Raw genomic sequence first — 27,348 nt, 5'->3', positions numbered from 1 at the left:
GTGCATGCGCCTGACTTCGTGTTGCCGAAAATGACGTTTTTTAGGTCATTAAAAAATTAAACGGTATTACTAACCGTCGGGAACTATCACAAATTATCATTATACTGTTTACTGTTATATCCCTTGTCCATTAACAAGTAAAAAGTCATGTCATGTTCTTGCCGCAAATGTTAGTAAATTTTTTGGGCATTACGGCGAAAGACGAGGGAGGTCGCGGCCAATGCCGCAGTGAAATTCAAGTGCTGCTCTTGTGGGGCAGACTGGCTCGTACATGCACATGCATCCTCCACTGTTGCCATTTGTAATACAAAGTAGCGCATAGTTTGAACTCAATCCGTCAGTCGCCTCGCTATGCAAGCGCTAAAAACTACAACAAAAATGGCGGGGAGAAGACGCTGTCAAATTGGAGCCATATAAATAGGACCGCCCACAAAACAGCGTACGTATCCTGAAGAGACGGCCAAAAAGCGGCTTAAAAAGGATCTGTAAAACATAATCTTTGTACAATTTTTAAAAAAGAAGAAAGAACCACCATTACAACGGCTAAGACCGTGGATACTTGCATATAGTTGAGTGTTCCAACTGCACTATGATTCCAAATTTATAAAACAAAACCAACTAGAAAAGCATTCAAGAGAGCGCAGACCTATGTCCCAATAGTAAAGTATACCTGAACAAAATGTTTGAATCCAGATGGTGATCGGACGACCCCCGAAATCTAATCACTTGTTCCTGATCCCATTTCTGACAGTTCCTTAGTGTCATTTAAATCCACCCTTAACTTTTTTAGCTATGTTGCTAATTAACTAACCCTTTTGTCAATCATTCACTCTTTTTGTCTCTGTGGGTTGAGGCGGGGCCGGGAATTGCTAGCGTACACACGCACTCACAGAAAAGTTCAAATCACTTGTTCCTTATCCATTTCCTTAAAGTTTCAACAAAATCCTCCCATAACATTTTGAGTTATGTTCCTTATTAAGTAACCAAATAAACAAACAAGCCCCGGTGATTACATAATCTCTTTGTGAAGGTAATAAAAGCAGGCTAACACTTAGCTTCTGAAATTGATTTCTCAAATAGCTTTCCAATTGAACATTTGTTGACTTTGCTTGAATGTAGAGTCCGTCTGTGCCAGGAAACCAGAACATTTTGCCGTAGGTGGCGGCTAAATATCTTGCCAGAATTGTGCTAAAAAGAGCGTCTGGTTGTGGTGGTCCCACATTTTTTTAAATTAATTCCCATAATGAGTCAGTGTAAACTCTGATTGGAATTGTATCAATTGGGGCGGCATGGTGTGGTGGGTAGAGCAGCAGTGCCAGGAACTTAAGGGTTGCAGGTTCACTCCCCGCCTGTTGCCATCCAAATCACTGCCGTTGTGTCCCTGGGCAGGACACATTCACCCTTGCCCCCAGTGCCACTCACATGGGTGAATGAATGAGAGGTGGTGGGGTCGGAGGGGCCGTAGGCGCAAACTGGCAGCCACGCCTCCGTCAGTCTACCCCAGGGCAGCTGTGGCTGCAAATGTAGCTTACCACCACCAGGTGTGAATGTGGAGTGAATGAATTATGGGTTCTTACTACTCTGTGAAGGGCTTTGAGTGTTGATAAAAGCACCAAATCATTATTTAAACATGATATATATAATACATTAAACTGTGTCAAACATTGGATTGTCTTGTGTTTTAATTTGCATTTTGATATCACACAGTATCCTTTTTTTTAATTCAATTTTAAATTACAATAAAAAAAGTGCAGTCAATGCATTTTTTTTTTAAATCTTTGAAGTTATATGTGAGGTTGACTTATGGACATACTAACTAGTCTTGTTCCTGTCTCCAGTGCCAGTGCTATAACGGCTTGGTGTTGTCCACTGAGAGCACAGTAGCCCTGTATGGGACTGTAACACCTGTTCCTGAAGGAAAACAGGTAAACGCACTGCATTGCTTGCACACAAGAAAGGGAACATATTTATATTCATTAAAATATGTGCAGATTGGGCAACATCCACACAAACATGTATTTGAACATTTCATGAATCTTCAAATAATTCAAAATACCTGTGCATGTGTAAAGTCAGATTGGCGGTTGGTACTAAAGTGCATATTACTGAGTGTTGACGTTTATGAAAATTGGTTTTGATGTTCAAAAGAAACACACAAAGGATGTTTTTCCGGGGGCTAACATTTTGTCTCCCAGGCGCCAGGGGGCCACGAGCTCCACTGCGACTTCTGGGAGCTGATTGGTTTGGCACCGGCGGGCGGGGCCGACAACCTTCTGAACGAAGAGTCCGACGTGGACGTCCAACTGAACAACCGACACATGCTGATCAGAGGAGAGAACGTCTCCAAGATCCTCAAAGTGCGCTCCGTGGTTACGCAGTGCTTCAGGGACCATTTCTTTGACCGCGGATACTACGAGGTGCAGTCAAGTCAGGTCATCACTTTCGCAAAAAGGACAAAAGAAGTAGTACAAGCAATTTGATTGTTTTGCTGTGCAGGCTACTCCTCCAACTTTGGTGCAGACTCAGGTGGAGGGCGGATCCACGCTGTTTAACTTCAACTATTTTGGCGAGCAGGCGTACCTGACACAGTCCTCCCAGCTTTACTTGGAGACATGCATACCTGCACTGGGCGACAGCTTCTGCGTCGCTCAGTCATACAGAGCCGAGCAGTCCCGCACCCGCAGACACCTTTCTGAGTGAGCTTGCTATTCACCTCTTGAGAGACCAATGAAACTGGTTTGCATCAACATTAAAACATTGAAAAGTAACCTAGAAACACAAAGCCAGAATATAAAACACTGTGACCAAAATACCATCTTTGCACATTACCTATTTCAGTGTTTTTCAACTATTGATAGAGTCTGATGTGCCGTGGGAGATTATCTAATTTCACCACTTTGGGTTAAAAATATTTTTTGAAAACCATTTTGGGTTAAAAATATTTTTTGAAAACCAGTAATTACAGTCTGAAAATTATGTGTTGTTGTTGAGTGGTCGGTGCTGTCTAGAGCTCGGCAGAGTAACCGTGTAATACTCTTCCATATCAGTAGGTGGCAGCCGGTAGCTAATTGCTTTGTAGATGTCGGAAACAGTGGGAGGCAGTGTGCAGGTAAAAAAAAAAAGGTGTCTAATGCTTAAACCAAAAATAAACAAAAGGTGAGTGCCCCTAAGACAGGGGTCGGCAACCCGCGGCTCTAGAGCCGCATTCTTTAGCGCCGCCCTAGTGGCTCTCTGGAGCTTTTTAAAAAATGTATGAAAAATGGAAAAAGATAAGGGGAAAAAAAAATATTTTTTGCTTTAATATGGTTTCTGTAGGAGGACAAACATGACACAAACCTCCCTAATTGTTATAAAGCACACTGTTTATATTAAACATGCTTCACTGATTCAAGTATTTGGCGAGCGCCGTTTTGTCCTACTAATTTTGGCGGTCCTTCAACTCACCGTAGCTTGTTTACATGTATAACTTTCTCCGACTTTCTAGGACGTGTTTTATGCCACTTCTTTTGTCCACCAAATTTTTAATGTTGTGCGTGAATGCACAAAGGTGAGTTTTGTTGATGTTATTGACTTGTGTGGAGTGCTAATCAAACATATTTGGTCACTGCATGACTGCAAGCTAATCGATGCTAACATGCTATTTAGGCTAGCTATATGTACATATTGCATCATTATGCCTCATTTGTAGGTATATTTGAGGTCATTTAGTTTCCTTTAAGTCCTCTTGACTCAACTTATATCTCATGACACACTATCTGTATGTAATATGGCTTTTAATTTTTTGCGGCTGCAGACAGATTTGTTTTTGTATTTTTGGTCCAATATGGCTCTTTCAACATTTTGGGTTGCCGACCCCTGCCCTAAGAAAAGGCATTAGGGAAGGCTATGCAGAGCAAAACTAAAAATGAGCTGGCTACAAAGTAAACAAAAACAGAATGCTGGACGACAGCAAAGACTTACTGTGGAGCAAAGACAATGTACATCCGAACATGACATGACAATCGACAATGTCCCCACAAAGGAGGATAAAAACAACTGAAATATTCTTGATTGCTAAAACAAAGTAGATGCGGGAAATATCGCTCAAAGGAAGACATGAAACTGCTATAGGAAAATACCAACAAAACAGGAAAAAGCCACCAAAATAGGAGCGCAAGACAAGAACTAAAACACTACAAACAGGAAAACAGCAAAAAACTCAAAATAAGTCAGGGCGTGATGTGACAGGTCGTGACAGTACACCACCTTTGAGACAAGAGCTATTGTGATGCATGCTTGGTTATGGTTTGAATTCATATCCAACAATTGCGAGAACGACTTTTAACTGTCAATATCGACTACTGAGTTTCCTTTTTTAATGTTTTCTGCTGGTGGTGTGCCTCCGGATTTTTTCAATAAAAAAAAAAGTGCCTTGGCTCAAAAAAGGTTGAAAAACACTGACCTGTTTTTTGTATTTCCCATGCAGGTACACTCACATTGAGGCCGAGTGTCCCTTCATAACCTTTGAGGATCTTCTAGACAGACTGGAGGACTTGGTTTGTGACGTTGTGGACCGAGTTCTGAAATCTCCTGCCGCCCAAATGCTCTATGACGTCAACCCGGTACCACACAAGAGCTGCAACTTTTCTGTTTTATTTTTGCTTGTAATTGTATTTTAATTGTATTTGATGCAATTTTCAGAACTTCAAACCCCCCAAGAAACCATTCAAGAGGATGAACTACTCGGAAGCCATTGAGTGGCTCAAAGAACACGACGTCAAGAAGGACGACGGCACCTACTACGAGTTTGGAGAGGTAAAAATATTCTGCTTCGTTTGAATATCTTTACCTTTCAGCACCTATTTTCATAAATATATTGTTTCCTATTTACGTCACTACACATGTTATACATCATTGAAAAGCTTACTTTGCTTTTGCTCTATACAAATCCGAGATACAATTAAAACACAAGTGTAAATATGGTAAAATAGTCCACACAAAGCCTTACATTCATAAAAGCACACTAACGGATGCTGTACAAGTATATAATTGTTGTCATAAATGCATGTTCTACACATTGGGGATTGTAAAGTTGGTTACTATTGATAAATTAGCTCTTAAAGCAGCTTTGAACGATGAGCTTTTGATTGACACCTGCGTCGAACCAATAGAAAACGGTTTACCTAATTTCCTGCAGGACAATTGTAATAGCTTCCATACGCCAAAGGGTACCACCCATATTCTAACATATATAGCTCAGACCAATTACATCCTTTTTTCATGATGATTGGCACATTGAATGTGGAATTATGAAAACATAAATATGCTCCTTCATGGGTGGGCTTTTGGCATAATACCATTTGAAGTCATGCGTAACCAAAACATTTACACTGGGTCAACTGCTACTTTAAAGTTTTATTCTGTTTTCAATTTGCAACTAATCTTGACAGAAGTGTGTCGAAAGGCAAGATACGACAGACAGGGTTTCCCCTAGACTGCCAAGATACCTGTGGCCGTGGTTATGGTCGTGGTCACATGATGTCTTCGAATAAATTTCCTTATGTGCTATACAATATGATTTTTTTAACCAGTGTTTTTTTTTTACAATTAACTCTCTTTAGTTTTGTCCTGCTTCAAATGTGTGTTTACCTCCTATGCAGCGCTTTATGAAACTTTTGTTTTCTAAAAAAGGCTAAAAAATAAGCCGCTTTCTGACCGTCTGTTCAGGATGCGTCTTATTTACGCGGCTCCACTTTACAGCGTTTTCTCCTTATTTTCTTTGTTCTACCAGTAGTTTTTAGCACTTCTACAGCGAGTCTACTGACAGATATAAGTTAGAACTAGAGATGTCCGATATGTCTTTTTTGCCAATATCCGATAGTCCGATATTGTCCAACTCTGAATTACCGATTCCGATATCAACCGATACCGATATATACAGTCGTGGAATTAACACATTATTATGCCTAATTTTGTTGTGATGCCCCGCTGGATGCATTAAACAATGTAACAACGTTTTCCAAAATAAATCAACTCAAGTTATGGAAAAAAAATGCCAGCATGGCACTGCCATATTTATTATTGAAGTCACAAAGTGCATTATTTTTTTTAACATGCCTCAAAACAGCAGCTTGGAATTTGGGACATGCTCTCCCTGAGAGAGCATGAGGAGGTATAGGTGGGCGGTAGAGATGCGCGGATAGGCAATTATTTCATCCGCAACCGCATCAGAAAGTCGTCAACCATCCGCAATCCACCCGATCTAACATTTGATCAGAACCGCATCCGCCCGCACCCGCCCATTGTTATATATCTAATATAGACGATGCAAGGCATTAGTGAGGTTATAAAGCTTTTGCCTGTTAAAGAAAGGAGACTGATCCAATGCAGCACAGACATTCGCGTGCCACGCTGTCACGACCCAGACGCACAGCAGTGCGCAATCATATGGGAGCCGCGCTGAGCGCACCTCCAAGCGCGTCTCGCTGCCGGCGACGGCCGGGTATATGGGCCCGACGCTCCAGTGCCATCCATTTTCAGGGCTAGTTGATTCGGCAGGTGGGTTGTTACACACTCCTTAGCGGGTTCCAACTTCCATGGCCACCGTCCTAGCTGCTGTCTATATCAACCAGGGTGAGCCCCACCCCTTTCGTGAGCGCACTGCGCGCGGAGTGACCCCTGTTACGCGCCCCCGGCAACAGGGGTGGCGGGCAGGTAAGCTGCGCGGGCGGAGCGCGCGGAGTGACCCCTGTTACGAGCCCCCGGCCACGGGGGTGGCGGGCAGGTAAGCTGCTTACCTGCTGCGCGTGACGCCGGCCGCGGCGAAGGCGGACGAGGCGGGGTGTCTGTGCGGTGGGCGCGGTGGCGAGGCGGGGTGTCGGTGCGGTGGGCGCGGTGGTGACCCTGGACGTGCGTCGGGCCCTTCTCGCGGATCGCCTCAGCTACGGCTCCCGGTGGGGCCCTCTCGGGGGAAGGGGCCTCGGTCCCGGACCCCGGCGAGGCGTCCCTTCTCCGCTCCGTAAAAGTGTCCATCACTTTTTTTTTTTTTCTTCTGTTGTGGCATATGCTGCAGGTGCCTGCTCGTTTTTCGTATGTGGGTAACAACATTTAACTATGTATATATATTTCCGAATTGGTTTAACTGCCACCCGCCTGAATCTATTTAAAATCTAATTTTTTTCTATTTCAACCACCCGACCCGACCCGACCCGCAGATAAAATCTAATTTTTTTTTATTTCATCCGCCCGATCCGCGGATAATCCGCGGACTCCGCGGTTGTGCTCGCAAACCGCGCATCTCTAGTGGGCGGGGTTGGGGTTGGGGGGGCGGGGTTGAGGTGGGGGGGGGTGTATATTGTAACATCCCGGAAGAGTTAGTACTGCAAGGGGTTCTGGGTATTTGTTCTGTTGTGTTTATGTTGTGTTACAGTGCGGATGTTCTCCCGAAATGTGTTTATCATTCTTGTTTGGTGTGGGTTCACAGTGTGGCGCATATTTGTAACAGTGTTAAAGTTGTGTATACGGCCACCCTCAGTGTGACCTGTATGACTGTTGACCAAGTATGCCTTGCATTCACTTGTGTGTGTGAAAAGCCGTAGATATTATGTGACTGGGCCGGCACGCAAAGGCAGTGCCTTTAAGGTTTATTGGCGCTCGTACTTCTCCCTACGTCCGTGTACACAGCGGCGTTTTAAAAAGTCATACATTTTACTTTTTGAAACCGATACCGATAATTTTGAAACCGATACCGATAATTTCCAATATTACATTTTAAAGCATTTATCGGCCGATAATATCGGCAGTCCGATATTATCGGACATCCCTAGTTAGAACTTTACGCTACTTTTTATTAGAAATGGCAACAGTTGAGGATGAATACCTCATAACAAGAGGATAGAGTAAAAGATAGAGCTTATTGACAGTTCCCAAATACACATCAGCGGGTACCAATAGGTAAGAAAAGTTGGGTTTGCATAATATTGTGAAACAAAATGCCAGATAATGTCTCCAAATAGGTGCCATTTTGGGGTCCTTGTACACACACCTTAATAATACCAGTATGTTGAAGCACAGCATGTCTGACTACGGTAGCCATATTGCTACGACAATCCATCAAGTGGTGCGGCTTCCTTGCTTACCAAAGTCGTACTAAAACAATTTGACAGATTTTTGAGCGCTGTGTGTCATATTCTATATTTTTAATGAAACATCAAAGTTTTGGGCGTGCTTGTCAGTCAACCTGCACTCCACACCGATCTCTTATGTATGACAGCCATCTACTGGTCACACTTATCATTACACCATGTACCAAATTGAATTGCTTAGAGGTTGGTAAGCACAACCAGAATTATTACATACACAAGGCGCACCAGGCTAAGGCGCCCTAACGTTTAAGTGCGCCTTATAGTCTGGGGAAAGAAAAGGGGGTATCATTTTTTAATTTGAGATGGGATTGTTAGGTAAAGTTCAATCTATGGCACAATTGTCTTTTCAAGTTCATACCGCCAAAGTAGTTATTTCGGAAGCAAATATTTCAGAAATAAAAATAGAAACCTAAAGATTCCTGTGTTCGACACATTCTGACTGTCGGGGAACATTTTTTTTCTTATTAGCTTGGAAAAGAGCCTTAAACCATGCTTACAGTGGTTGTTCAGCAACAGCTTCACACTTGCTTTGGGTTTTTCAGCGTTTAGCCGAAAAATCTCTGAATGCTATTGGGTAAAAGTAGCAGAACTCCTGTTAACAATAATTAACACTGGTTAAGTAGTTAGGCTGTCTTTGCGTATATAATCTAGGATTTAGTGATACTCTTGGATTAACTAAAGGCCTTAGTGGCCACAGCTCCTTTTAGCTCTTATTTCCAAAATTGTGTACACTACTGAATTGGGGTCTTATGGCCACTTATGTGGACACTTATACTGAAGAGTATAACATACAATGGAATTTGGGAAAAAAAAAATGTAAACATTTAAATTAGCATGTCACTACACATGAAGTACATGTTTGTGTACTTATGGACTAAGTACATCATATCAAAAGATGATTCTTAGTTTTTATTCTCGTTAGGGTCCATTAAGCTCAAATAGCAAAGAGAAATAATTAAAAAAAAGCATGTAAACAAACAGCTTGGGCCTTAAGAGGTTAAAGTGGAGGACTGAGATATTGTCTTGCTGGATGGTTTCTCTTTATTATTTTACAGTTGTGTCTTGTATGTATAGGTACATCTTAATACATTCTAATGTCTTTAAAAAGTTTAATTATATCAGTAAGTCAATTCAAAAAGTGAAACTATTATATTCTATAGATTCACAACAACAAAAATTCTTGATTTCTGAATAATTTTGATAATTATTAAACCTCCAAATTCAGTATCTGATAAAAATGTAAACATTGTCAAAGTTAAATATTGAAAACTACTAGTTTTCACACTAATTCAAAAATAGACCGCAAAAACGTAATGATTGTCTTTGTCTGAATGTGTTAGCTTCATGGCTTTCTGATCATCTTTACTTTCTGTTTGTGCGTCTCTCTCAGGACATCCCCGAGGCCCCGGAAAGGCTGATGACCGACGCCATCAATGAAACCATTCTGCTTTGTCGTTTCCCTGCTGAGATCAAATCCTTCTACATGCAGCGCTGCACTGAAGACAGACGCCTCACGGAGTCGGTATGTACTTCTAAATCCATTTACTGTATTGGTATATAGCAAGGCACCTGTTTCTCTTTATATTTGATTAGATTGTACAGTAAAATATAATCAAGAGGTCTGTCAAAGTTAACTTAACTTAACTTTAACTTTAACTGACCATCTGTTTCCCCTGACTTCCTCTTTTCTTGGCCACGACAACATGACTTTAGTCACGTTGCCATTCCTCGGCTATGTCTTTTCTTTCCCCACTTTCAGTCCTAAGTACTTTTCTTTTATCATACTAGGATAATACACATGTTCCTCACTTGATTAACCTGTTTTACCACACTTGATTGATATGATTACCATATACGATTAACTATGTTGTGATTACAATCATTGATTACACTCTGGAATATATAACTGATTATATATCTGGGCCCTTCGGTTGTGCCGTGCATAGGTGGTTATAGGTGTTAGGACCCAAGGGTTTCTACTAAACTCAACACACGTTAACTATAAATTCGCACTAATTTTTTTTATCGCGTGATTAACACGCATGCCTCCTTTTTGACCTTCGGACGATTCTGTAGTGTGAGGAAGTCTAATGGCGTCCACTGCTTCCAGTCAATGTTGAGCTACAGGCAGGGAAATAGCAAGCAGAAATGCACAAAGAAAAGGTAACGATATGAAAATCCGATATCTCAAAGCCATGACAAGTCGTTCTCCCGCCAATACGAGACCATTTTATCTTCAATCGCCGTGAGAAGACATCACTGGAGCGAATGCAGGCTGGCGTGCAGAGAAGATGAGTACACTGCAAAAAGTCAGTGTTCAAAAACAAGAAAAAAAAACAAAAATTTGTGGTATTTTATTTGAACTAAGCAAAATTATCTGCCAATAGAACAAGAAAATTTGGCTTGTCAAGACTTTCCAAAACAAGTAAAATTAGCTAACCTCAATGAACCCAAAAATACCTTAAAATAAGTATATTTTCACTAATAACAAGTGCATTTTTCTTGGTAGAAAAAAAACCATGAGACCTTTTTGCTCAATATGTTAAAAAATATTCTTAAATTAAGTAAATGCTAGTGCCATTATCTTGACATAATGATATACGCTTGGCACTACATTTCTTGAAACCAGCAAACTTATACTAAAAACTAGTTTATTGTTTTTAATGGAAGGCAACCGCTTGTTACTCTCGGGGTCTCCTAGCCGCTCAGGCAAATCATATAGTCTAAAAATGCATTTTTCCATGGATAACATGACATCATCGCGCCAAGTGCGTGCTCTTTCAGTCAATTAGTGCGCATATATACAGCCCGGCCCCCGGCCAACATTGTAATTTTAAAGTATTTATCTGAATGTGCATGGACTAGTTCTGTTCAAAATTGTTAGAAATGTCACATGTTAAATGTTTAAATATTAACTGTCAGTTTGCTGTACTGTGCCAACTGTACTGCTATATGAGTATGTATTTTCTATTGTTTCATTGAAAATAAAACAGCAAAGCCCATTTGGCTGTCATCTGTTTTAATATGAAACACAATTGTGTCAAAGTCATGATTTTTTTTTCATGCTTTGAAATAAGAAATTATTACTTTAAAAATGATAAATAAAAAAGTAGTTTTATACTTGTGAGTGTTGATGACACAGCTTTGCAACAGTTGATATTCTAGTTTCAAGCATGTTTTACTCAATATAGGTCATAAAATCTCAGCAACAAGCTGTAATATCTTACTGAGATCATTTAGGACCAAAACCCTTAAAACAAGTAAAACATTTTAACATAAATCTGCTTAGTGAGAAGAATTATCTTATCAGACAGAAAATAAGCAAATATCACTCTTATTTGAGATATTCAATCTTACTTAGATTTCAGTTTTTGCAGTGTACATTACGGTTAAATGCATTAATAACATAACATGTAGATTGTTACTGTAACTGTTTTAGTAAGATGGCGTAAAAGCTCAACAGAAAGGAAAGTCAGAGACAGACAGTAGGCAGGAAATCTTTATAATTCTTTAGTCTTGTCGTCAAAACATGTCAAGACACCTTTCTCAAACCAATCCCAGTTCTGGCTTCACTTTAAAAGCGCTACGTATCAAATCCGCCACAGTAACAAAATAAAACATGTATTTCATTACGATAATGCTTTAATTGTCAGATATGTTTTGATGTAATCTGTGATATTTCTACCTACATAAATGTTAGTGTATCAGTTGAGTAATATACTCTAAAGGAGGACATTTTGTGGCAGATTTTTTTAAATAACATGCTGTGATTGATAGGTCTTAATTTACAGAATGTTTATCAGGCTGAATATCACACATTATTAATAAATATAGAAGGTTAAGACATTGTCATGCAGCAAAAAAAAATATGATTAACTTGTACAACATGTAATGTACAGAAGATCCGAAGCATTTATTCAGGGGAAAATGTCCCTTTTACATTACCAAACATCTTTGACAATGCAACAATTATCGTAACAATCCACATTTTGTGTTATTAATGCGTGAAACTGGTATCTAAACATGAAAGAGTAGCTCCTCCTCTAAATGCAAGTGCTCCTACAGCAGGAATACAAATTCTGTATTCCTACAAAATACAAAATCTGGGTTTTTGACCCTCGGCCATCAGGCACATGAACAACAAGGTCTAATAGCTCAGTTACAGCTAATTGTATGACCTATTCTGTGTTATATGTGTTTTATGTTGCACGATTGCACCAAGAAAAATTCCTAGTTTGTGATCTCGTTATCAAACAATGGCAATAAAAACTATTCTGATTCTGATTCTGAAGATACCAACGCACTGCAGGTCATTTTTTTAATTCTCATTAAAAGTGTGTTTGTCTTTTTTGTGTTGAGCTGTTTAAAAAGCACAGTGTTTAAAAAAACATTTCATTAAATCAAACTAGTTGTCCAGTGACGATAGTAAAAACTTGAAAATGATCTGTCTAGGATACACTTATGAATGACAAAAAATTGTAACTACCTGCGATTATTGAGATGAATTTTGAGTTAACTGTGAACAAACTGCGATTAACGGCGATTAAATCTTTTAATTGTTTGACAGCCCTAATTATCAAAGTATAACGCAACAGAAAATAAACTAGTGCTGTATAGAAGTGTGAATTTTTGAGCACCTCACGATTCGATTACATTTCAGGGGCTACGATTCTATTATTTATAGATTTTTTATGCATCTTTAAATATTATATTGTATATTATTAATTAATTGGACATTGATAATACATTATATATTCATTTTATAGATTATACATGTAGTATATTTAATTATTGAAATCAAACATGTTCAAGGGTGCCCTCTAGTGATGAGTAAATTAATTACATGGATAAGTGCTTTGCAGTCCTCAACGTATATCTCAATGATATATCAATGATGAACTGTCGCTCATTACATTGTGCAGCAAAGTGCTATCAATGTATACATTGTAGTAGTATGCCGTTCACTTACTGCGGCCTCAAAGCATCTCAAATTTCATGTATATTGACATGGGAGTACACATTTTTGTTGTGGAAGTGATGTACGTTTTGAATTTATGAAGTGTTTAAATAGCATAGGAAGTGTTTAAGTCTATGTAAACCGCTGTTAACATAATATTCATTTATATCATAAAATAAATTGTGTTCTTGGTACTACAAATTCACCTACCATGTAGGGGTCTGGAACGGAAACCCTGGCGGTAGTCGAGGGATTACTGTTCTTCTGGATTTACTCGACCATCGTGTGCTATAAAGCGGGTACCTCATTTTTAATGTGTTCCAAAAGGTCTGACAAAGACAAAGTCGTTAGAAAACAGAATACATTTTTCCCATAAAAAATTATCAGAATATAATCCGTTCAACACACCCAAAAATATAACCACAGAATTTTATAAGGAATAATTGTAGTTTTATGTTCAGAAAACAATAAAAGGTTTGCAAAAATTTTTTTTAACCCAAATAGGTGAAACTACATAATCTCCCACTATCTATCCCTGGTTGAAAAACACTGCCATACAGAATATAATTTGGGGCTCATTATGGTAAAAAAAAATAAAAAAATGTTTGAACTAGGGCTGGGCGATATATCGCGGGTTTGTCTCTGTGCGATATAGAAAATTACTATATCGTGATATCGAGCATACGTTCTCACGCAGTTGCTTTTAGCTGCGGGCATTAAACTACAGGCTCTCCTCGCTCTCTCCTTCTCACAGACAGCAAGCGCACCTTCTAACACACGTCACATACTGTCACGTCATACGTCACATACGTATACGCCCTCCCCGAGCAGAGAGGTAGCAGCATGGCTAACGTTAGCTGTGATGCTAGCGCTAATACAAGAGAAAGAAGGTGCGAATCTGGTAACAAATGAAGGAATAATTAATTCCCAAGAAAAACAGCAGGGGGCCCATCGTCTGGCGGTGGTTTGTCTTCAAGTGGGAATATGTCGAACAGACAACCGTAATTTGTCAAGTGTGGGGCAAAAGCGTTGCTATAAAAAGTAGCATTACTGCTGTAACAAACAGTTCAAAGTGTCCCAAGTTACCAGAGTGTGTTAGGTAAGGAGGAGGAGTTTTGTCCCTCCAGAGTTGCCGTAGGGCTGTGACGTCGGGTGTGTGTGGTTGTGGAAGGAGGTGTGTGATGTTGACATTAAAGACGCGGTGGCTACCGAACCTGCTCTAATGTCTCCCGTTTATTATTTTATTAGATACAGTAAGTACACTGTATAGGCGAACCCAGGACACTCGGCTACACTGCTAATATGTAGCATCATTTGAAAAGTCACCCGCTAGACAAGGAACAGGGCTTACTCCGCACGTCAATATCTCCGTTTGGTTCCACACGTCCACACCATCAAAATGCCGAGGCAAACATTTCCAGATCAACACCGTATGAAAAAAATAGTGATTTTTTTAGTTGTGATTTCCTTCTCTGCATGAAAGTTTAAAAGTAGCACATATTAATGCAGTATGAAGAATAATGTTTTAATGTAGACACATAGAATTATCATACTGCTGTGATTATATGCATCAAGTGTTCATTCAAGGCTAAGGCAAAATATCGAGATATATATCGTGTATCGCGATATGGCCTTAAAATATCGCGATATTAAAAAAAGGCCATATCGCCCAGCCCTAGTTTGAACAACTTTGCATGTACAGGTTGACGTTTTGATGCCAAATGTGGGTGAGATAGTGGGAGGCTCCATGCGTATATGGGATTCTGAGGAGCTGCTAGAAGGCTACAAGAGGGAGGGCATCGACCCCACCCCATACTACTGGTACACCGATCAGGTAATTGGATGCCTTTTTGCACCATTTTCTTATTGAATACTGTGATAAGTCGGAATAAAACCATTTATTGACTACTGTGTTTGTGCCATCCAGAGAAAGTACGGCACGTGTCCTCACGGCGGCTACGGTCTGGGCCTGGAGCGCTTCCTCACCTGGCTGTTGAACAGACATCACATCCGAGACGTCTGCCTTTACCCGCGATTCATCCAACGCTGCCGACCCTGAACACGCCGCATGTGGCGCCAACATGTGAGCTACGCTGTCGAATCACGTGCTGCACAATTAAATGTTTGTCCCATGTCTTTTTATTTTTCTCCTCAAAATGTCTCAATTGGAAAAAACACTCAATTACAGATCATGTTGTGCACATTTACCCCTTCCTGACTTCTGCTCAATCTAATCATGCCCGCTCTCGCTCTGCACCTGATCATTCAGCAGTAACTTGATCGTGAAGTAGTGAACCCGCCTGATCATTTCCTGCCTTAAAGTCTTTTTTTTAGCTGCTTCTTAGCAAATGTTGGGTAGGACGAGGTGGCCACAGGGCTATGGGTGTAAATAATGAAGTTGTGTCTCGGTTGTTTACAGCGGAAGCTTACAAAGTTGAACAATGCTGAACAAACGTCTCTTGTTTTTGACTAATGAACATTTGTCGGACCAGTGTGTCTCCTCCCATGAGGGCGTGACATGAATACTCGTGCATCTGCCGCCATAGGACCACTAGTTTTACTCATGCAGTGTACTGAAGCACTGGAAGTGCACTGCTCGTGCTCAGGAGTGCACACAAAATGATCCTAAAAAATGGAAATACTGAGAAGAAGAGAGGTCAAATATGCTATATTCTCCTGAAAACCAGCGTCCTCTGCAGTGGACTTTTGTCTGAGCCAAAAATATCCCAAACATCAACACAATGACCGGCATGACGTTCTATATACCGTATTTTTCGGAGTATAAGTCGCACCGGTCGAAAATGCATAATAAAGAAAGAAAAAAACATATATAAGTCGCACTTTTTTGGGAAATTTATTTGATAAAACCCAACACCAAAAATAGACATTTGAAAGGCATTTTAAAATAAATAAAGAATAGTGAACAACAGGCTGAATAAGTGTACGTTATATGAGGCATAAATAACCAACTGAGAACGTGCCTGGTATGTTAACGTAACATATTATGGTAAGAGTCATTCAAATAACTATAACATATAGAACATGCTATACGTTTACCAAACAATCTGTCACTCCTAATCGCTAAATCCCATGAAATCTTATACGTCTAGTCTCTTACGTGAATGAGCTAAATAATATTATTTGATATTATAGGGTAATGTGTTAATAATTTCACACATAAGTCGCTCCTGAGTATAAGTAACCAAACTATGAAAAAAAACTGCGACTTATAGTCCGAAAAATATGGTATACACCCCCACTAATGACATTTGGTTAAGTCTCACCTCTACCAGGCGAACTAAAAGCTTCTGGGAGAAAGTCTGGCAGGATATTTCTTAACTTTTCTTCGAATTAGTAGTCTTGTTTCTCCGGTACATTTTGTGTGTGCTCCTCCCGTTTTGGAAGAACATGTGACAGAACAAAAGCCTGGTCAGCTCCCTGTGCATCCGATCATTGCCGTTATGTAAGCGTCGGTTCTGCTTTGTCATCTGAAAATAATGTAGTGCACCTCAATAAAAAAATCACTGAAACAAGTGTGGGTATCTTACGGGTTGGTCAATTCTTTTGGACTAGTTTGGATTTCATTCAAAATAAAATGGGTCGGTCAATGCATTTAGAATAGAATAGAAAGTACTTTATTGAGCCCTGGGGGAAATTCAGCACCACAGTTTGCTCACAATAAACACGTAGGTATTTTTTGTAGGTTTTATTAATGATAATCCATGCCTACATTCTTAATTTTTATATTTATGGTATTTTTAAATGAGTTTTTACTTTATTTAAACACTATCTCTTTAGAGCAGTGGTTCTTAACCTGGGTTCGATCAAACCCTAGGGGTTCGGCAGAGCCTCCGCCGCAGAGGTTAAGACACACCCGACTCATCATGTAAATAAAAACTTCTCCCTATCGGCGTATTACGGATACGGCAACAGCAGAAGTCACACTGATTTGCAGGTGTGTAATTTGTTGGGAGTTCACGCACTGTGTTGGCACTGTGTTCATGCACAGTTCATTTTGTGCACCAATAAAAAAACATATAACTTTGTCTTGAATTTGAAAAAAAAAACATTTTATTTTTCACTAAAAAAGGGTTCGGTGAATGCGCATATGAAACTGGTGGGGTTTGGTACCTCCAATAAAGTTAAGAACCACTGGTTTAGAGGCTTACATACAGTACAGGCCAAAAGTTTGGACACGCCTTCTCAGTCAATGTGTTTTCTTTATTTTCATGACTATTTACATTGTAGATTGTCACTGAAGGCATCAGAACTATAAATGAACACATGTGGAGTTATGTACTTGACAAAAAAACGGTGAAATAACTGAAAACATGTTTTATATTCTAGTTTCTTCAAAATAGCCACCCTTTGCTCTGATTACTGCTTCGCACACTCTTGGCATTCTCTCGACAAGCTTGAAGAGGTCGTCACCTGAAATGGTTTTCACTTCACAGGTGTGCTTGAAGCTCATGGAGAGAATGCCAAGAGTGTGCAAAGCAGTAATCAGAGCAAAGGGTGGCTATTTTGAAGAAACTAGAATATAAAACATGTTTTCAGTTATTTTCACTTCACAGGTGTGTAGTTTTGATGCCTTCAGTGACAATCTACAATGTAAATAGTCATAAAGATAATTAAAAAACCGCATTGAATGAGAAGGTGTGTCCAAACTTTTGGCCTGTACTGCACATTCATGCTTGTCATATCAATTAGGGCCCTTTTTCCTCTATTCTTTTTTTTATTTTTTTTAATTTATTCTTTATCTTCAGTGACTTCTATATGCTCCTTTGGTCATAATTAGTAGTTGTTTTTATGTCACGGACTTAAGCACAGTACACACATTTTCAATATGATTGGGGTGAATTGCTTTGGCAAGGCAATTTCAGGACATTCCTAACCAGTTTTGATATTTAGGCTCGTGATCATTGTCTTGGTATCTTTGTCATTTAACACCCCCCTAAAAATGATACACAACATTCATATAGGAAAGTAGTTTAGGCATGCACTTAACACCAACAAGATTACGGGTCACAAAAATAATAGGCTAAAGTTAATTTAGTAAAATCTTAGTTCTGTTTCCCAGAACTTACAATTTAAAAAAAATAGTAAGGACCCAAAACTGTTAGGATAGTATCTTAATTAACAAATTAGAATGTAATGGCGTCAGAGGGTTAGATTTAACTGGGTAAGAAGCTACGTAATCAATGAAAGCAATTGGTGAAGATAGGCAAACACGCAGCTCTAGATTTATCTTGTGGCGTACCCCAGGGATCAATACTGGGGCCAAAATTGTTTATAATATATAAATATATTTGTAAAGTTACAAAGGATTTAAAGTTAGTACTATTGGCAGATGTCACGACAGGGTTTTTTTTCAGGAGTGAACACACAGAAGTTAATACAAGTAATAAGAGAAGGAGTTAACAAATTAAAAAGGTTTGACAAAAACAGACTATCTTTGAATCTCAGTAAAACTAAAATAATGCTAATACTAAACAGTAGAAGAGAAAGTCAAACACAAATGGATGATGTAGACATTAAAAGGGTAAAATAAATTACATTTTAGATGTAATATTAAATGATAAATGAACTGGAATTCTCATACAAAAAAATATGAAACATAAGATGGCAAGAAATATTTGAATAATGAATAAAGCAAAATATGTTCTGGAGCAAAAATCACAATGTAGAAATATGAGGAAATAACTACAAAAGTACACTTAATTAACCGTGTTACAAAAGAGGTCAGTTACAATAATACATAATGTTGGATATAGAGCACAATCAAACTTTTTATTGAATCAAAAATATTGAAATTCAATGATTTGGCAGCTAAAATTATACACAAAGCAACCCAAGAAAGTACATTTCTTAACAAAAGACGATAAATATATTATTAGGTATTTTTGTTGTACATGCATACACTTGTTTTAAGTAAAACACCTAAAAACTTTGGCAAATTAGTATGTGATTTTTTTAAAATTTGTTTGGTGACGACCTGAAATGTGAAACTCACCAGTTTGCATTGTTTTGGCAGTTGCAATTACTGCATTGCAGGAAGGAGGAAACACTTCAGATCCAGCAAAACCGGTACAATCTGACAGGAAGTTGAGTTATAACTCACTAAATTCACATAATATAATTTATCTTCAATTCAAATCATTGAAATCATGTGAAACTATATATAAATATATAAAGGCACATGAAGAAAAACACAAAAACATGCAGGCTGTCAAGCATGTGGGCGTGGTCACGACAAGAGGAGGTGGGGTTTTGCTGCTGCGTAGCGTGACGTAATACCAACTTAACGAGTTGTCAAGCGCAAAAAAATGCATAACCGGAAGTTAGGCAAATTAGTCCCCGATACCAACACACAGCTCATGAACACCGCTACAAAACAAGAGTGGAGTAAATTCTAGTGAAGCTGTAAGCGTATTAATATTTAGTACTTTAATGGTAGAAAAACAAAATAAAACATTACACTAGAATCCCCTTCACTTATCGCCCTTTTCAAGCCAGTATGTTTGTATGACGTTTTGTTGTAAGTATACATAAAATAAAATAAAATATATGTTTGCCAGGTTTCAAGTTCAAACGGCACCCGGAAGTAATGATGCCCACGCTCGGTAGCTTGATTGGGTTTGATAGGCGGCCAGCTGGTGGCGATAGCTGAGGAATCTACTTCTTAAAGCGGACTGGGAAACACACAATAGCGACACACACACACGCGTGGGGAGAGTTAAGGAGACCAGACTTCTCTTATCTGGGTGACTTTCCCGTAAGTCACGGACCGGACACTACTATGATGGCAGTCCTGGGTAGCGCCGGTCGCTTGATTCAATGTGAGTGGTACAATTCAGCTATGTTGGCTCAGACCAAGCTATGTTTATTCACTTTGCTTGCAATTTATTTACGCCTATTAGCGCAGTTGACTATTTTTTAGTGTTATGTGTGACTTGGGCGCAGTTATTGACGAGTGTGCACTGTGGAGTCACACGCACAGAAACACGCAGATGACATTGGCAGTATTGTAGTTTCGTAAATGGGCGACAAGCGCAAATGCTTGGTTACGCTTAACTTCCGGTGAGGATTTTCTACACTAAACAATAATGGTTGCGAATGGATTTGTTTCACCGTGCATGCTTATTTCTCGCCACACGACTTACATTATAAACTATTCTTAATTTCTAAATGTTAGCCTGTTACATTTATTTCACATTAGAAAGCGAGGCATTTAAACCCCGCTGTCAGCCCCAGTGCTTTTATTGTGCAAAGGGACATGCCTTTTCCGTGACTGGTTAACCCCAAATTCCGTGTGTCTTTACACAACCCAACGTGCTTTACTGTATTGAATGTTATTTTTTTTAGGGTAAACTTTATTATTTACAATGTGTTGCATTGAGTATTTTTAATGTCAATAACAAACGTGACCATTTAGTGACGTGAGTATTTTGTCTGAGTTACACAATTTCCTAATTTTGAACTTGCATAATCTCGGTTGGAGGCCTCCTGGCGGCTTTTTAGGGTATTGCTCAATGACAAATGAATGGCTGCTTAATGAATTGGGAACTAAACAGCTATTTTATTTATTTTTTGAAATACAATAACATTTAGAATACGATTTTAGTAGTGTTAGTTAATTATATAATAATTGATTTCACTGTAAGAATATATTTTGTATAAAAAAAAATTCACCCTAAATAATATATTCTATTGTATTATTTAAAAATAAAACAAATAGTATTATTACTGACGTAAGATACTTTTGAAATAAGACTTGAATACACTTTACTTGTCCACATTTTGTTACATCGCCGAGTATTATTTAAAAATGAAAAACCAAAAACTTCTTCTTTTTTTAAATAGAATAACATTTAGAATAAGATTTTAGTAGTGTTAATTATAAAATATTTTATTTCACTGTAAGAGTATATTTTGTATTAAAAAAAAACAACCTAAATAATATATACTATTTAAAAAAAACCAAAAACAATATTAATATTACTGACATAAGATACTTTTGAAATAAGACTCAAATGCACTTTACTTGTCCACATTTTGTTACATCGCTGAGTATTATTTAAAAATGAAAAACCAAAAACATGCCACAATGTTAAGCTCTAAACATTTATTAGTACTTATTAGTATTGGTATAGTATTTTTTTAAATGGCTCCAAATGTCTTTAAAAATAAACAACTAAGAACTTTATATGTACATAAGTATTCCCACCCTTTGCCACCAATCATGCTGTCATTATGAGGTGTTGTGTGTATAATTCTGCAGAACAAAATTCATTTATACCATTCTGGAATAACAAAATATGCAGTGTATGATTTCCACATGCACTGTAATTAATATGCATGTGTGCTTTTGAATGTTTAGTGTGCTAACTGTTCAATTTAGGATCATCTTTGACACATTCTTAATAATATAGGGTTTATTAAGTGAGAATATAATTGCATGAAAAATGCCATAGGAGGTGGCGTGTGTCTCTGTATGTATAAAGAAATACATCGCAGTGGAAAAAATGGTTCATGTTGTTGTGCTGCAGTTGCCAGGAGCAGCGTGACTCTGAGCGTGAGGAGACGATCCACTGCTGCCGCTTTGGCCCAGACTGTCACCCCAGAGACTCAGGAAACCAGGTGAAACACTGATGTCAATGTTACCATTGTGTTACATGGCCTTTCCTTTTAACAACACTCAGTAAACGTTTGGGAACTGAGGAGACAGATTTTTGAAGCTTTTCAGGTGGAATTCTTTCCCATTCTTGCTTGATGTACAGCTTAAGTTGTTCAACAGTCCAGGTTCTTTGTTGTGGTATTTTAGGCTTCACAGTGTGCCACACATTTTCAATGGAAGACAAGTCTGGACTCCAGGCAGGCCAGTCTAGTACCTGCACTCTTTTACTATGAAGCCACGCTGTTGTAACACAAGGCTTGGCATTGTCGTGCTGAAATAAGCAGGGGCGTCCATGATAACGTTGCTTGGATGGCAACATATGTTGCTCCAAAACCTTTATGTACCTTTCAGCATTAATGGCGCCTTCACAGATGTGTAAGTTACTCATGTCTTGGGCACTAATACACCCCCATACCATCACAGATGCTGGCTTTTACACTTTGTACCGAGAACAATCCTGATGGTTCTTTTCTTCTTTGTTCCGAAGGACACGACGTCCACAGTTTCCAAAACAATTTGAAATGTGGACTCCTCAGACCACAGAACACTTTTCCACTTTGTATCAGTCCATCTTGGATGAGCTCAGGCCCAGCGAAGCCGACAGCGTTTCTGGGTGTTGTTGATAAACGGTTTTTGCCTTGCATAGTAGTTTTAACTTGCACTTACAAATGTAGTGACAAACTGTAGTTACTGACAGTGGTTTTCTGAAGTGTTTCTGAGCCCATGTGTTGATATCCTTTACACACTGATGTCGCTTTTTGATACAGTACTGCGTGAGGGATCAAAGGTCCGTAATATCATCGCTTCATGCAGTGATTTTACCGGATTCTCTGAACCTTTTGATGATATTACAGACCGTAGATGGTGAAATCCCTAAATTCCTTGCAATAGCTGGTTGAGAAAGGTTTTTCTTAAACTGTTCAACAATTTACTCACGCATTTGTTGACAAAGTGGTGACCCTCGCCCCATCCTTGTTTGTGAATGACTGAGCATTTCACAAAAGCTGATTTTAGACCCAATCATGGCACCCATCTGTTCCCAATTAGCCTGTTCACCTGTGGGATGTTCCAAATAAGTGTTTGATGAGCATTCCTCAACTTTCTCAGTCTTTTTTGCCACTTGTGCCAGCTTTTTTGAAACATGTTGCAGGCATCAAATTCCAAACAATTTACACAACGCGCCAACTTCACTGGTTTTGGGCTTTGTACAATAATTCTTACTTTTTGTGCAGGAAACCGAAGACGGGCATCCTGATGCTAAACATGGGAGGACCTGAGAAATTGGAAGACGTACATGACTTCCTGCTGAGGCTCTTCATGGACACTGACCTGATGAAACTCCCAGTACAGAAGTAAGTACACTTGCTGTCAATCTCTCACAATAAACTTCCATTTTTGTCTCTTTTTTTTTTTTTTTTTCAGCACAATTAATGATAACCATAGCAACAGCCCTTAAGCATAAGAGTTGTGTGATAATATATACATAATTATTCTAACACCGGGAACCGGTACTTTTCAAACAGAGTATAGTACCGTTTCTGATTCATTAGTACCGCGATACTATACTAGTACCGGTATACCAAACAACCCTAGTTCAAACTTATAACTTTTAGTAGACTCTATCTGGAAGCACTTAAAGCTGCAACATGGCTGGCTGGGAGAAGACACAGTCGAAGTGGAGGCACGTAAATAAGACCGCCCACAAAACGGCACATTCTGAAGGGACTGTCAGAAAGAGGCTTGAAAATGATCTGTAAAATGTAATCCATGCAACATTTTAACCAAAGACCCACCATTACATGTTATGTAGACCACAAGAAAGTGTTTTAATGTAGAAAAAAAAATCATAACATGACTCTTTTTAAAAGACATTTGACTTTATGTGTGTACATTTTGTGTCTGCCTGCTGTCCAGTGTTTGTATTCTTTCAGTGTAATAGTCATGACGCTGCTCTCCTGCTCCACAGTAAGCTGGGTCCGTTCATCGCCAAGCGCCGCACGCCAAAGATCCAGGAGCAGTACAGTAAGATCGGAGGCGGCTCGCCCATCAAACACTGGACCTCCATGCAGGGCGAGGGCATGGTGAAGCTGCTGGATGAGATGAGCCCCGAGACAGGTGACGACGTCCGCACAACGCTTGTTGCGGTGTTTGCAATTTCAAAATAACTTCACTTGGGTGGGCGGTATAGCTCGGTTGGTAGAGTGGCCGTGCCAGCAACTTGAGGGTTGCAGGTTCGATCCCCGCTTCAGCCATTCTAGTCACAGCCGTTGTGTCCTTGGGCAAGACACTTTACCCACCTGCTCCCAGTGCCACCCACACTGGTTTAAATGTAACTTAGATATTGGGTTTCACTATGTAAAAGCGCTTTGAGTCACTAGAGAAAAGCGCTATATAAATATAATTCACTTCACAAATTCACTTCACTTTCCTCTGTGACTTATTTTGGCAGCAAACTGGCTCAACCAGGTGTTTTTTTTTCTGCTTAGCATATTGAGATGCATCGCTCCTATGTTGCTTAAAGGGGAACATTATCACAATTTCAGAAGGGTTAAAACCATTAAAAATCAGTTCCCAGTGGCTTATTATGTTTTTCGAAGTTTTTTTCAAAATTTTACCCATCACGCAATATCCCTAAAAAAAGCTTCAAAGTGCCTGATTTTAACCATCGTTATATACACCCGTCCATTTTCCTGTGACGTCACATAGTGATGCCAATACAAACAAACAGCAAGGTATAGCGACATTAGCTCGGATTCAGACTCGGATTTCAGCGGCTTAACACTGTCTGATAAGATAATTACTAACAACTATGAACTAGGTTTACAGCATATGAAATACATTTGGCAACAACATGCACTTTGAGAGTGCAGACAGCCCATTTCAGGCGCGCTCAGGACATATATTTTTCCACGATTTCAGCACTTGGGTTAACCATACCTAAATAGACACAAAATACTGCATTACACAAGACTACCCGAATGTACTCGAATGATTGAAAAAAAGAAGTTTTTAAGCTAAATTATTGGTAAACACAGTTTATGTATAATAATTTACGTAAAACCGCGAGTAATGAATAAAGTTTTCATCAATTAATATATTCTGTAGACATACCCTCATCCTGTCTCTTTTCCTGAAAGCTGATCTGTCCAGTTTTGGAGTTGATGTCAGCAGGCCAGGAAAGCTAGGGTCGATATTCTTCTCTTGATCATCTTCGGTGGCATAAGGGACGGTGTGAGCCAAGACATCCAGGGGGTTTAGCTCGCTCGTCTGCGGGAACAAACTGCCGCCATTGCTTGCCGTGCTACCGAGGTCCTTTGTCCCTGAATAGCTCACACACTCCGGCAGATTCAATGGGGGTCTGGCGGCAGATTTCTTTGACTTTATAGTTGGAAATGCATCTGCTTTGAGTGTCGCAGGATATCCACACATTCTTGCCATCTCTGTCGTAGCATAGCTTTCGTCGGTAAAGTGTGCGGAACAAACGACTGACCATTTCGTCGGCTTTTCCACACCCTCGTATTTTGAACAAATTTCGTCCAATTTCTTGCCACTTTCGCATCTTTGGGCCACTGGTGCAACTTGAATCCGTCCCTGTTGGCGGCTTGCTTCCCGATGTGACGTGACGTCATCGCTCCGAGAGCGAATAATAGAAAGGCGTTTAATTCGCCAAAATTCACCCATTTAGAGTTCGGAAATCGATTAAAAAAATATATGGTCTTTTTTTCTGCAACATCAAGGTATATATTGACGCTTACATAGGTCTGGTGATAATGTTCCCCTTTAAAATGTCACACTATTAGAGATGTCCAATGATGGCTTTTTTGCCGATAATCCGATATTGTCCAACTCTAAATTACCGATTCCGATATCAACGGATACCGATATATACAGTCGTGGAATTAACACATTATTATGCCTAATTTTGTTGTGATGCCCCGCTGGATGCATTAAACAATGTAACAAGGTTTTCCAAAATAAATCAACTCAAGTTATGGAAAAAAAATGCCAACATGGCACTGCCATATTTATTATTGAAGTCACAAAGTGCATTATTTTTTTTAACATGCCTCAAAACAGCAGCTTGGAATTTGGGACATGAGGTTGAGGTGGGCGGGGTTGGGTAGGGGGTGGCGGGGGGTGTATATTGTAGCGTCCCGGAAGAGTTAGTGCTGCAAGGGGTTCTGGGTATTTGTTCCGTTGTGTTACGGTGCGGATGTTCTCCCGAAATGTTTGTCATTCTTGTTTGGTGTGGGTTCACAGAGTGGCGCATATTTGTAACAGTGTTAAAGTTGTTTATACGGCCACCCTCAGTGTGACCTGTATGGCTGTTGACCAAGTATGCCTTGCATTCACGTAAGTGTGTGTGAAAAGCCTTAGATATTATGTGACTGGGCCAGCACGCAAAGGCAGTGCCTTTTAAGGTTTATTGGCGCTCTGTTCTTCTCCCTACGTCCGTGTACCACTCCGTACAGCGGCGTTTTAAATAGTCTGAACCGGTACCCATAATCTCCGATATTACATTTTTAAAGCATTTATCGGCCGATAATATCGGCAGCCCGATATTATCGGACATCTCTAATATAAACCGCTGTAAAATTCCCGATTGTTAGTACTACCGTTTCAAATTGTACTTATCGTAAAACTGTGATACTTTGATGAACTCATGATGATACTGCTCATTTTTTCCTAGAGTCAGCTAGCGTGCAACTAGCTGGCTTAGATGTTAACGTGAAAACAAGAGTCATTATCGTCTTTCCCCATACATAATACCTTTTTAAACTAAGATATTGAATTCGGACATGTCTACAACAGTAAGTGAAAGCACCTGACATCACTGCCGTTTGGCCTTTATCCTTGAGAAACAGTACAAAACCTTTAAAAATTCAAACAAAAGTTGATGAACGTACTGTATTTAAACACTCAAATAACAATATTGTATTTTTTGTCTTAAAAAACAATCAGTTTGTGTACAAGTACTTTTTGAGAACATTCAACAATACAGATAATGAAATGATAACATGATAATTTAGGTCAAAATAACCCTGATAGGGCATTTTCATATCATTACATCCTTACAACAATAACTTTTGTTTATTTGTTTATTTAAAGAAAAACTTTATAAAAAAGATTTCAGTGTGTTTTAGTACTTTTGAGCACATTCAACAATACTGGTGATCATTTGGTAACAATAATAAAATTAATTATCTTTAGTATAACCTTGATATGATTTAAAAAAAAAAAAGAAAGTGTGTGTGTGTCTCTCTCTCTCTCCCCTCCTCCCCCCAGAGGGCCGCTTCTAACAGTGAATACTATTATTACACAATTTAAAAAAAATGCATTTTATTAGTAGATTTTTTTTTTAAAACTAAAATGTAAGTTGCAATAATTTCCCCTAAAAAAAAAGTGTGTGTGTCTCTCTCCAGAGGGCCGCTTCTAACAGTGAATACTATTATTACACAATTAAAAAAAAAATGCATTTTATTAGTAGATTTTTTTTAAACTAAAATGTAAGTTGCAATAATTTCCCCTAAAAAAAAAAAAGTGTGTGTCTCTCTCTCTCTCTCTCTCTCTCTGTCTCTCTCTCTCCAGAG

At 39.1% G+C, this 27,348-nt stretch overlaps 2 protein-coding genes across 3 annotated transcripts in view; both read left to right on the top strand.

Annotated features, from left to right (window-relative positions):
* The window catches only part of nars1 (asparaginyl-tRNA synthetase 1), a 29,973-nt gene extending 13,359 nt beyond the window's left edge, over positions 1-16,614 (top strand). For both annotated transcript variants that reach the window (XM_061980832.2, XM_061980831.2), the window contains exons 8-15: positions 1,839-1,925; positions 2,196-2,417; positions 2,497-2,696; positions 4,466-4,601; positions 4,681-4,794; positions 9,514-9,645; positions 14,783-14,914; positions 15,008-16,614. In XM_061980832.2, coding sequence (XP_061836816.2) covers positions 1,839-1,925; positions 2,196-2,417; positions 2,497-2,696; positions 4,466-4,601; positions 4,681-4,794; positions 9,514-9,645; positions 14,783-14,914; positions 15,008-15,139 — 1,155 coding nt within the window. In that variant the 3' untranslated portion in view covers positions 15,140-16,614. The remainder of the gene's footprint in view (positions 1-1,838; positions 1,926-2,195; positions 2,418-2,496; positions 2,697-4,465; positions 4,602-4,680; positions 4,795-9,513; positions 9,646-14,782; positions 14,915-15,007) is intronic.
* Positions 16,615-19,753: 3,139 nt separating this feature from the next.
* The window catches only part of fech (ferrochelatase), a 38,283-nt gene continuing 30,688 nt past the window's right edge, over positions 19,754-27,348 (top strand). Inside the window, exons 1-4 of the mRNA XM_061980830.2 lie at positions 19,754-19,919; positions 21,630-21,720; positions 22,990-23,109; positions 23,724-23,872. Of these exons, the coding sequence (XP_061836814.1) occupies positions 19,880-19,919; positions 21,630-21,720; positions 22,990-23,109; positions 23,724-23,872 (400 nt within the window). The 5' untranslated portion in view covers positions 19,754-19,879. The remainder of the gene's footprint in view (positions 19,920-21,629; positions 21,721-22,989; positions 23,110-23,723; positions 23,873-27,348) is intronic.

This window comes from Nerophis lumbriciformis, linkage group LG20, assembly GCF_033978685.3.
Source record: "Nerophis lumbriciformis linkage group LG20, RoL_Nlum_v2.1, whole genome shotgun sequence".
NCBI classification, from domain to species: domain Eukaryota; kingdom Metazoa; phylum Chordata; class Actinopteri; order Syngnathiformes; family Syngnathidae; genus Nerophis; species Nerophis lumbriciformis.
This window is presented reverse-complemented; position numbering and strand designations above follow the sequence as displayed.